At 51.9% G+C, this 12289-nt stretch overlaps 1 protein-coding gene and 1 non-coding gene across 2 annotated transcripts; one reads left to right on the top strand and one right to left on the bottom strand.

Moving 5' to 3' along the window:
* Positions 1 to 198: 198 nt before the first annotated feature.
* Positions 199 to 10509, bottom strand: LOC133358862 (dipeptidyl peptidase 1-like). Its single transcript, XM_061577316.1, has 7 exons — positions 10150 to 10509; positions 6777 to 6922; positions 6371 to 6570; positions 2725 to 2868; positions 1829 to 1947; positions 1376 to 1507; positions 199 to 722 (listed from the first exon to the last, which is right to left on the bottom strand). Exons 1-7 carry the CDS (start codon positions 10322 to 10324, stop codon positions 214 to 216), a joined length of 1425 nt encoding a protein of 474 aa, XP_061433300.1. The 5' UTR covers positions 10325 to 10509; the 3' UTR covers positions 199 to 213.
* Positions 10510 to 12207: 1698 nt separating this feature from the next.
* On the top strand, positions 12208 to 12289 carry TRNAS-GCU (transfer RNA serine (anticodon GCU)). The gene has a single exon. It is a non-coding gene; the product is annotated as a tRNA-Ser (tRNA).

Raw genomic sequence — 12289 nt, 5'->3', positions numbered from 1 at the left:
AGATGAGCGCCCACCCGCACGCCGCCGCCACTGCTGCTTTCAACTTTCAGTTGCCATCGGGGGTTTTTCCTCGGCGTTGATACTGCACGCACAACATCCCGTTACGTAACGGGCGCAATGCAAGCGCAGGTGTCGTCGCCGTCCCCCCCCCCCCCCGCGTCACCCCCCCCCCCGCGTCACCCCCCCCCCCGCGTCACCCCCCCCCCACCCCACTCACACGTGCGGGATGGGCTTGGCGAAAACGGCGATGCTCTCGATGCCGCACTCGTCGCTCCCGCGCCGAATACGGAAGTATCCCCGCTCCCCCCATTCCTCCCCCCAGCTGTTCTTCACCACCCAGTAGCGCTCGCCCGTGCCCGGCTCCACGCCGTAGCCCACCACCGCCACCGCGTGGTTCGTTTCCTCGAACGGGTTGAAGGAGTCGCGCAGCCCCGTGTGGTGGTACACGCCGCCGCGGTAGTGCAGCAGGTCGTCGTACACCTGCAGGCCGACCGCGAGCGGCCCGTGCGCCACCAGCTCCAGCCGCATTAGCTCATCGTTGCAGGCGCCGTAGTAGCCGCCCACGTAGCCGTAGTGCGCCGCGTAGAAGCGGTAGCAGTCGGCGCGCAGGGGCCGGCACGTGGCGTCGTCGCGCCCCGTGTACGGGTAGCAGCTCTCCTCCACCAGCCCAAAGTCCTGCGCGTACTTGCCGCCGATCAGGTACGGGAAGCCGCCGTCGCAGCCTGGACAGGGGAGGGGAGGGAGGGAGACTCGAATCTGTGGTGATCTCCAGTTGCCCAATCTTGGCCAACCGGCTCAAAAATGTAACTAAACTAAAACTAAACCGTTTGTGTGGCTGGATAGAGGGGGCTAAACGGGCACGGCACGGGCTAGAGAAGAGAGGGGCTGATGTGGTACAGGAGGATGTGGAGCCGAGCGGACTTGCAATGGCTGGTACCAGCGGTGTCAAGATCGGCCTTTGTGGAGGAGGTTCGTGAAGGACGCCGCTGAGGAGTGCAGGGGAGCGATGCTCACATCAACGAGCGGAGCGCCGGGCGGAAAAAACGCAGCGAGTTGGCACAGTGAGCTGGTGCATAGCTGGTGCATCTGGCAGTCATCTCAGTCAACCCATGGCACACCTGCATGTCCCGTGACCTCCTGTCAACGGGTGTTCGACACTTCGTGGCCTCAAAGCGGCACAATCACTACGGTGACGCAACTGTCATTTAGCGGTAAACGGCGTCTGTTGTTGTTGTGAGCTGCAGTGTGATGGGTGCACACGGTGTGGGCGAGGCAGTTCGGTGGAGCGAGTGATCAACGTGGCGTGTGGGTGGAGACGCTCGCTCGCTCCTCCTCGCTTTGGCCGAATGTTCGTCATCGTCGGCGTCTGTCTGACCTTGGGAGAAGTTGCTGCACGACACGATCTGCTGGGTGCTCAGGATGGGCGCCTGCGACGCGTTGGTCAGGATGCGGATGCGAGCCTCCAGCATGGCCATGGAGGAGAATGAGTAGCAGCTGCCGCACGACCCTACACACAACACGCGATACAGCAGTGTCTCAGTGTCCATTGATGATACACAGACTGGTCTCTGATGAGGTCCATAGACAATGAGGTCCACAGACAATGATACACAGGCTGGTATCTGATGGGGTCCATAGACAATGATGCACAGGCTGGTATCTGATGGGGTCCATAGACAATGATGTACAGGCTGGTCTCTGATCAGGTCCATAGACAATGATGCACAGGCTGGTATCTGATGGGCTCCATAGACAATGATGTACAGACTGGTCTCTGATGGGGTCCACAGACAATGATACACAGACTTGTCTCAGTAGGACAGCTCACCCTGGTTCCGGATGGGAGAGACGTAGTTGATGCCGTTAACGTTCCTCCAGTCCCAGGATGTGGGCAGGGCGGATGCGAGTCGTCGCGTCTCCTCCGTCACCACAGACGACTTTGGTCGCCTACAAACGCAGACGCGCACACACGTACACACCATGTCAGATAATCCTTCTCTTCCCTCTGCTAATATTTTCACACCTCAGGGAGGCCCATCACTGGTGCTGGCCACAAGTGTGAATCGAACTTGGGTCAAATTAAATTAAGGTTCCGTACTTAATTTGGATTAATTCCAGCTGATAATTATTCGGTTTGCGCGTTATACAAGCAGCAGAGCTGGTGGGAAAGTGCTGCCTTCTACCGTACGGACCAGGGAGCGTCACTCGATGAAGGGGATCTCGGAGGTGGCTCTGCGATGTCCGCTTCCGCGGGTTGTTCTCAACCACGGGGAGATGCAAACTGCCCGCTCGAGAGATCCATTTGGACGCTTACAACTCGTGACGAGACACCGAGAGCCCAAATTGGGATTAGCCAATTTAAAAAAATTATTTTACCAGGTAAGGCCCACCGAGCTATTTCACTCTTGTACAGAAGCGACCCGGCCACAAATGACTAAGTGGTTTACGATGGGAAAATGTATCGCAGCCAAATACTCTAAACACATGTTTCTAAATGTGGAGGGGTGAAACCGGAGAACCGGGAGAAAAATCCACACGACCACTTGGAAAGATACACGCAAACTCCAATCATACAGCAGGCGTCAGGGTCGTGATCGAACCCACGACCTCCTGTACACCAGGCGAGGTAGTTAACATCTAGCCACCGTGGCGCCGAACTGGGGAGTAACCAACGACGGAGCCTGACAATCTGCGACCCCGTCAGCCTCTCCTCCCCCGTCTCACCCGTGGATGCGCGACGCACGCCCACCGGCCCGACGCGTCAGCTCCCCCAGGCTCAGGCCGTCGTAGAGCGGGTAGCGCACGGCGCGCCACGAGTGCTGCGCCTCGTTGACCTGCTGCACGAAGGCCGCATTGTGCTCGTAAAGCCTGCGCACGACACACGGTACACGACACACGGTACATGACACGGTACATGACACGGTACGCAGCATGCGATATACGGCACGCGTTCAGGGAAACCGCAGTGCTCACGACGTGCGGTGCAGCGCATCTGCACGTATGTCCATACATACGTCGAACTTCTTGCTCGACACACAATAAAGATTTACATTTACACATCCCATCAGCCCCACAACTTTCTGGGACGTATTTTTTTCCAGAAGTATCAGTTTCGTACAAAGCAAATGCTGCACCAGGTTTTGATATTAAATGTCTCATCGGCATCTTCAGGCTTGCCAAAACCAATATCGGGTAAGGACACGGGGGTCCTAGATTGACGCAGAGGTAGGTTCCTGTTGATCTTCCCTTGTAAATAAAACAAGAGAGAAGATGTTGCCATGCTTGGGAAAGTTGACCCAGGCGGGTCATGTGATGCCCACTTACCAGTGGACTAGGATGACAAACACCCTCCGAGACACGAACACACGGACACACACAGATACAAAAGATAATTAAAGATCCCCCACATGGCCTACCCAGACTGTTGGTATGTACGTTGAACTTAATTCACACCCCTTGTAGTCAACCGTGCTCATCGCAGGTGCGGGGAAGGACAACAAACTCAACACAAAAAGTGCTGTCAAGCGGGTACCTCTGAAGGCTGTGTACGAAGCAGAGTTGTGGCAAGCACCATGCCCCACCGGCACCACGCCCGATCCCCTTTGTCTTCCCAGTGCAGATATTTTACACACTGCATAAGGTACTCATTTGAGACTCAGACCATCTATGGGAGGCTCAGGACCGGCTCGGAGCATGAATCGAACCCGGTTTGCCGGGTTTGTAGCGCAGCACGATAACCGCAGCGCTAAGCGATGCATTCTCCACCTACATAAACTCCTTCCTACTCGCACTCACTCACAAACAGCTACAGGGCCAATCATTAATTCCATTCCGCCCAACCCCCCACCTCGCATCATCTTTCTCAGACTCGGCACTCTTCGCTGGCCAAGCCTGGCAAGTGCCAACTCTCCCGTGGGATGACCTTGCGGGCCAAAGTCTCAATCTGGGTCAGGTTCTTCAGCGCGTTTTCCCTTTTTCTCCCCCAGTTCTATTCCAATCGTGTTGCCAAGGTCCAGGCGCAGCCCAGCAATTGCTTCCTCGTGCTGCTGCTGCCAGAAGGGCTCTCTGCGAGGGGGGGGGGGGCGGCTGTGGCGAGCCCCTCCACGGGGGACCTGAACAAGTCATGTTTCACTGCCCCCGACAAGTGGAGACCACCGTCAACAACCCACGTCCCATCATCAACAACGACCCCACGTGGAACGAGGTGTGGGGATATTTCTCCGAATAATCGGAAGGATCAAGGACTCCACCAAACCGGGAATGCGGGGAGGTGCAAACCCTCAGGCGTACATCACGGACGGCTGTCGCATGACAACCACGCACTGTGCTCTGGTGGAACGAGCCGATTGCTCCACTCCGTTACCGCCCCAGACACTCGCAACATTAAACCTGCAAATGTAGAGCTGCTGCCGCTCTTTCCATGCCATGCGAATGACACACGGTGGTGCCGACAAGGTCAGAACACTCGACTCCACAATCGGAAAATTACGACTCAATATCTCGGTCATGTGATTCGACCCAACCAATCATCTCCCCTACGGTCAATAAAATGGAGTTACAGTTTTCAGTGGTTGATACTTGCTCTGTGGCTCCCTCCAGTGTCACGTGGTATGTTCAACAATGCGTCAGGGCCGCCAATGGAAATGGGCATTGGTAGTTTGAACAGGGAGATGCGATTTAGTTGACAGGTGAAAACGAATAAAGCTTCAGCAGAACTCCATTCTTACAGTCCACATGAATACAACGTCTACTCCATCAGGCTTTTGGCTTTCCAGTCCAATATCAAACAACACTTTTCCCAGTTCAGTGTTGTTGTCCTGCCCCCGCAGCTCCGATTATCACAGTTGGCTACGTACGGTGCGATAGAAGTTCAACACACACACGTATAAGCAGCGTGCGCTTAAGTGAACCTCTGCTGTGATTTTGACCTTCTGGGTCTCATCAGCATACTGCTGCATTACCCGATGTCATCGGCCAGAGCACTCCATTTAAAATAATGGACTCCCACCCCCGCCCATTCCTCGTTCAATGAAAAAAAAGTCAACGCCGGACACATTTGGCGTCTCTGCGGAGCGTCGTTCATCCGATGAGCTCACGCACCCACCGGGGGATATATAAAACCCATTCTGAAAGAGGAAGGCGGAAGCCAGACAGCGCAGAGCGCAAACAGCTGATGCAAGTGCATCAAGCCAGACCAGGCGGTGTCACGGTAAAGCAAGTTTGTTATCTGGACATTGGACTGCGGGTACCCGCACCACAGACAGAGATTAAGATCTTGCACCGTATGGCCAGAGCTTGCTATGGCTCGAGGCGACCATCTATTAAGGGCAGCATGCCAGAGACAAAGGGGGAGGGGGGTGTCTGGCAGCACGCCCAGCTCACCTTTGTCTCCATCCAGCAGTGGACAATACCAAAAGGAGGTGTCCACATGCACATGTACAGACACGGGCTCTGTGATGCAGGTATATAAAATGTAGATTTCTTTTTGAGAGTGGTGTTTGACGATGGGGTCTCCAAGACAGCGATAACCCGACAGACCGGTCTCCGTTCGACATTATGACACATTTATTATTATATATTTAAATAAAGAAAACCCGTAGGCGAACGCAGTCTCATTACCCCAACCTCCTCCGCAAACCGCACTGGGAAACTCGTGACCTTGAGCAACAACTCCACGCAGATAAATAAGTGCACGAAGTTGAGTCAACAGATTTTAGTTTTCGCTTCCTCTTACAAATGGCAGTTTCGGGCAGTTTATGAAACGATAACGTGTGCGTAGTCACAGTGGGTGGCTATGCCCACTTCCCCTTTTTTGGGGACCCCCCCCCCTCGCTCCCTCTTTACATTTCTTTAGAAAATGGAAACAATAAGATTGAGTTACAGTCACGAAAACATCAGAAATACTGAAGTGTGCAGAGCTACGCTGCATCGCTGTTTACTGCGCTCCTCACAGCGAGTCGTTGTGAGTCACAGTCAACTGTAAAGGTCCATCAACTTCACACGGAACAGAAAATGGGCCATTGCAGAATGTGATTGTTTGTTTTTTACCGTAAAGACCAAAAAGTGTTCGGTATTTACGGTGTGCATGGCGTGCTGCGCATCTCCCACTTACAAATGCATCGATCACATTTAACACTCCACCTCCACGCTGTGCAGAAGTTTGTTTTTATTGGCCGGCTCGGTCCGGCTAAGTACAAATTATGGATATGCAGGGTCAGGCGGACGTATGTCAAACTTCTTTCACACCGTATGTAGCCAACCGTGTCAATTGGAGGTGCATCAGCCAGCATTTTACTCTAGATCAGCCCGAGGCCCGCACTGCCGCCGGACAATCACCGCATCGACGCACGCTGGCCCCGGGGTCTCTCACCGCGTGCTGGGAGCCTCCTGGACGCTCCACTGGGAGCCCACGCCGCCCTCTTCTCCTCCTGCAGCTTCCGCTCCTCTCCACGACTGCGGCTTCACTCGGCGGCCCCTGAAGCAGGCCCAGTTGCGGCCCAGCACGTCGTGCACCCAGCCGGCCCGCGTCTCCGCGCACAGGCTCGTCACGACGGTGCCCACCTTAGTGAACTGACGGGCGGGTGAGAAGGCAGAGAGAAAGAGAGAATACGTAAGATGCGGACACTCGAGTGCTCGGGCCCGGACTCCCGAATTCGTCAGCGATGTGACAAGGCAACCGATCACGGGAGATTCCTGTTCTGCCGTGTTCTACGTGGAGAGACAAGTGTGTGGGAAGGCCGCGTACGGTTGCCTTGCGAGCGACAGCCGGTGCTTACGTTGAAGAAGGCGAACCACTTGTACCCGGTGAGCACCACCTCGAAGCCCTGGTTGTAGATGATGGTGAACGTTCCCTGGTTTCCCTTCTCGTCGGCCGCCACGTTCATCTTGAGCAGGTGCAGCCGAACCACCTGTACGGCCTTGCCTGCGTGGGGACACACCGAGCGTTACGGGGCTGGGTCGCCGTGGGCATACAACGCAGGTTCATGACACGCAAAAAGCGCATTGCCACAAGTGAACCACGATAGCTCGCAGATATCGTCAAGAAGCATAAACTATCATCACGCAAATTCCAGTCATCCTCGCAGCGGTGGCTTTCGGCTAGCCACTGAACAAAGATGGTCACCGCATTGCGCGCTTCTGCGGCCGTCTGGAACGCTTTTCCTTCCGATATTAGGAAGCCACTGGAGCTGTGCACTTTTAAATCTAAACAGAAAACTAATTTCTTTAGAATTGCTTTTTGTGTTTAGTGTTGCTGACCTTCCCCCGCACCTCCCATGAGCACGGTTGGTTACGTACGCTGCTAAACAAGTTAAACACACACACAAGATCGGTGCACCTGGCATCCACACGCATCTGTATCTCAAGACACTGTAGACTAGCAATAGTGGGATTGGATGGGTGACATTTCGTGCACGTGGCTTTTATTAACGAATGTGTTGACTTTTCTGTTCATGTGCAGCTCTCTCACCCATGCGGTGTGACACTAGCGTTGCCACCTGTTCCAGTAGTGACCCAGACGGCTCTAAATTTGGCGTGACCGAGGTGGAAGGAATTTATTTGAGACCTCGTGTGCAACTTAATTACAGTAAACTGTGGGCTTTTCCTGATGAAAATAGTTTATTTGTATATTTTTAGTGATTTGCTAACCTTTCCTATACTTGTAAATTCTGTCGTGCGTTTGTATTGTTGTGGTAACTTTCCGACTCGCCCCTATCTACTGGACATCGGTAACAAAGAGCTTTATATCTCATGGATTCCTCCAGAATATCCATTCCGAGAGACCTCGGCTGAGAAATGTCCGGGTTGGGTCTGCGTAAGATGGCGATTGGTGGCAGCACAGCCCCTACGCGGGATCGGTGCGAGTTTCACCAAGTCCTCCACATCGCTTTACTCCACGCGGCAAATGCGATACGGCCAGGGTGCCAAACGCCCCCCAGATGCAGGACCCTCATCGCAACGAGTGTTGAGACTCTGTAGATTGTTCCTGCACAGACTCCACTCCACAGCAGTGTCCTGAGAGACGACACAAAGACGGAGCCCTCCCTCCCTCCCCTACAGCATGTGATTACAGTCACGGAACAACTCAAATGAAGTCGTGAGAAGCACAGGGCGCTTCAAAAATGTGCCGACTGCGGACTCTGGAAACCACCTGGAGAAGATTCCAAGCACGCGTTGACAACGATGGCGATCAAGTGGGGGAGACTGACTTTGTGAAGCTATTAACATTACATTTGTTATCGTGCTACAGTGTTTTATCCGTTCTTTTTCCATTAAAAACGATAGTCCCATATAATTGTTAAACATTTATTGATGCACCCTGTATTTAATGAACATGTTGATACAATGTACTTATTATACTTCACCCCAGACGGGACCTCTCACTTTGTAGGCATGTCCCGTGGGTGGTGTCAGCTTACACGTACACGGCAAACACCTATTGACTTGTACACTCACATCTTATTATTTACATTATCTGGCTGCTATGACATTTACACGAGACGAGAAGCCCCTTCTCGTTGGGCTACCATTTGTAGCCAGATCACTTCTGAAAGAGCTGTATAGCTTGGTGGGCTTTTCCTGGTAAGATAAAACAAATAGTTTACCGGTATTAATTCTAGATTTGAAGTTTTCGTGACTGCAAGGATCCATACTTTTTGGTTTTTTCGGTAAAGTCACGTAAGTTAAAAACAAAATAACATGTAATTAAAACAACTAAATTAAAACAAAACACGACGTATATCTCATACGCTACAGTAATTTTGCTGGAGCAGCCACCTGATGACGGAGGCTTGTGTTGCCTTCGAAACGTCGTGATTTGTTTTAATTTAGTTGTTCTCATTTTAATTTATTTTATTTAGTTCTTTACCTACGTGACTTTACCGAAAAAACAGAGTATCGTTTACCGGTAGTTGTATTTGCATTTATATTCGTTATTTATTTACCTTTCACACACTTTGCACTCTTATCGTATTTTTTTATTATTTGTTGCTGTTATGACCCCGCCAAGGCCGTAGTAGCCATGGAGTCAACATTGGGGGGGACCAAATCTTCCAGAGGGTCTGGGCCCCCCCAGAATTTTTTTTTAAACTAATTTCCTGCCATTTCCTGCGTTAAATATTTAAAAAATTCACTAACACATAGGATAGACTTTTTATTTATCTTTTTACAATAATGTCTACTAGTGTATTGTATTACATTGCTGTTTTTCTTTTTTACATTTTCTTGTTTCATTGTATGTAATGGCAGAGATTAGGGATTACTAAAGTACAACCATAACCACAATCATATGAACAGGAATCTATTTTATAGCAATATATTGGGGGGGGGGGGCATTTTGAGAATATTTGAATATTGGGGGGCTGTTCCCCCAAATATTCAAATAAATATTTTATAATTCCGGCCTTGAACCCCGTCCCCACCGAACATCTCTGAAAAATCGCTTTATAGCTAATCGGATTCCTCCAGTCGACATAAAGACTCAGATTGTAAGAGTTGTGCACCGAATACCAGCCAGGCTGACATACACAATTAGATCAACAAACACATCATCAAAGTCTGCTCGGACACGAGGAATGTACTCACTCGAGCTGCACCATTCATGTACGAGTTGTAACTCTATTGCGGTGAAGATGAAAAGGAACGAGTGTGGAATGAACGGAGGGCGAAGTGAAAGTCGCGGGCCGGGTTCGACCCGCGGGCTGCAGAGCCCCAACGCCTCTTAGGGGGCCTCTAAGGGGTAACTAGGGGGTGTCTAAGGGGTCTCTAGGGGGTCTCTAAGGGGGTCTCTAGGGGGTCTCTAAGGGGTAACTAGGGGGTGTCTAAGGGGTCTCTAGGGGGTCTCTAGGGGTCTCTTAGGGGGTGTCTAAGGGGGTCTCTTAGGGGGTGTCTAAGGGGGTCTCTAGGGGGTCTCTAAGGGTGTCTAAGGGGGTCTCTAAGGGGGTCTTTAGGGGGTCTCTAGGGGGTCTCTAGGGGGTCTCTAGGGGGTCTCTAGGGGGTCTCTAGGGGGTCTCTAGGGGGTCTCTAGGGGGTCTCTAGGGGGTCTCTAGGGTGTCTTTAGGGGGTCTCTAGGGGTCTCTTAGGGGGTCTCTAGGGGTCTCTAGGGGGTCTCTAAGGGGGTCTCTTACCCCCCCCCCCCCAACTCCTCCTCACCCGCCGGCTCGCAGTCCACTTGGGGTCCGGAGTTGACCGGCCCGACCTCCATCTCCCACGTGCCCACGAGCTCCTCGAAGGAGCAGTTCACGGGCAGGTCCGCCCCGGCCTGCCCGGGCAGCAGCAGCAGCAGCGGCAGCAGCATCAGCAGCAGTAGTGGGGGGGTCCTCGCCATGGCGAACGTGTCCAGCGCAGTAGCCGGGGGGGGGGGTGGGCAGCGAGCGAGGACGGCAGAGACCGAGGAGGCGGCGGTGCAGCTGCCGCTGTGGGGAGACGAAGGCGGCCCTGGCACACAACGCACAGAGCCGGGCTCGGCTCGCCGCGCCTGCACTGGGACAAAGCGAAAGGATCGATTCCTCGTGCTTCGATTCTGACCTTTAAATCTCGGTCGCAACGAATCGATTCCCGTGCGCGTGACAAGAGGCGTTGTCGAGGAGCGGTGGCGCGGTGGTTAGCGCGCTGCGCTGCGAACCTGTCGACGATTATTTGAACCGGTCGTGCGCCTCCCCTAGGTCGACTCAGCCTCAAATGAGTACCCGGTGCGAGCCACAGGGTTGAGATGCGCTCCTGTCGGGGCTTTTATCGCGTTCTGTCCCCGTGCCCCTCCCGGACATCTGTTTAAGACAACTATCGATTTTGATTACGAATGAACGCGACTAATCGATGTTCTCATTCGACGATAACGAATTGATTCCCCCCCCGCTCCCGTTGGAGCGCGTGCGGCGCACAGCTGATCGGCGTCGCGTCACGTGGCCACGGTCGGCCATCTTGCGTAGGGAGAATCCGATGAGCTGTGAAGCTCTTGAGGAAGGAGGTCCAGGAGAGGTCACGGGGTCACGGGGTCACAACTACAAACAACACACACACACTGTGGGAGTGCGAAGTATAGGGAAGGTTAGCAAGTCACTTTAAAATATTTAAAACATCTAACTAAACTATATATTATGTTATCTTAGGTAAAGCGAGGTGGTGGTGGTGAACATGTATTTATAATAATTATAACTAAACATTGCAGCGTCGTTCGTGCAAAAGTTTATCTCACAACCACTGCACAAATAAAACGAGGCAGTGGTGCACAGATTAAACAGCAGCGCCGTCAAAGGCGACGTTTCGGGCAGCGGGCCTCCATCAGAGCACACAGTGCAGAGTGGATTATTATAGAGATGGTTTTCGTTAGTGACAGTGTTTTTAATGAATGCAGAGTTTACGCCATGGGGCCTCACGATAATTACCTTTTAAAACGGTTTCTGATCAGTTTTTAAAATGGCAAATTAAGTTAGCTTCTAGTAACTTGATTTTTTTATATTTGCATACACAGTTAGCTAATAGCTATTATGTAACTACTATTAGCTCTTAGGTAACTTATTAGCTATTAGGTAATTACTGTACTTCATATGCTAACTTAAAATCTGGGAATCAGAAATAACCCATTGTCATCAGGCCCCACGATCCGTATCCACTTCATCTCTCTTGCCTCTGCTTTACTGAAGGGCTCTAAAAAAAACATTGTCCGAAACGTCACCTATTGTATAGATCCCCTTGTGCCAGTGTTATTGACGACTATTCTTAGGTTTCTTTCGGTAAAGTCACGTAGATAAATAATAAAACGATAGAAAGAATAATAAAAATAAAATAATTATTATTTATATTATTATTAATTATACTATTTTTTATTTTTACCTACGTGACTTTACCGAAAAAAAACCTAAGAGTATGAATCCTTGCAGTCACGAAAGCTTCAAATCTAGAATTATTGACGACTGTTTAGTCTTGTGATGACTCCTTCACAGGGGCTCGCTTACAGCACTTGCCCCAACAGTCGGCACAAGGCTACTTGGGAAACTTTGTCTTTGTTGTGCATATATCTAAAGCCACTTGGCACAGTGGGAGCACACGGCTCAGTCAAGCCCTGGGCTCTCTCCTGTGACCTGTCAGCAGCAAGACTTTCACACTTCACGCGGCCTCAAAGTGCACCTCGCCTGGCACAAGTGGCGTGAAGTGGCATCACCACCATGAAGTGGTGAATAGTAGCTGATGGTGAGTGCCACAGAGCGTGGGGACGAGGTGGCCGAGTGGTTAAGGCGATGGACTGCTAATCCATTGTGCTCTGCACGCGTGGGTTCGAATCCCACCTTCGTCG

Source organism: Lethenteron reissneri, chromosome 63 (genome assembly GCF_015708825.2).
Source record: "Lethenteron reissneri isolate LAM-NWPU_2019-01 chromosome 63, ASM1570882v1, whole genome shotgun sequence".
NCBI lineage: Eukaryota > Metazoa > Chordata > Hyperoartia > Petromyzontiformes > Petromyzontidae > Lethenteron > Lethenteron reissneri.
The sequence above is the reverse complement of the archived record's forward strand: the minus strand, read 5'-3'. Positions and strand labels throughout refer to the sequence as shown.

Bases quoted from the DNA above. Each gene is read 5' to 3' on its own strand.
- LOC133358862 (XM_061577316.1), bottom strand. From the start codon at position 10,324: ATGGCGAGGACCCCCCCACTACTGCTGCTGATGCTGCTGCCGCTGCTG. The intron at 6,923-10,149 runs GTGAGGAGGAGT...GTCCCCACGCAG, and splicing joins AGTGGACTGCGAGCCGGCGG to GCAAGGCCGTACAGGTGGTT. The intron at 1,948-2,724 runs GTGAGACGGGGG...CTGCGTTTGTAG, and splicing joins CGTGCGTCGCGCATCCACGG to GCGACCAAAGTCGTCTGTGG.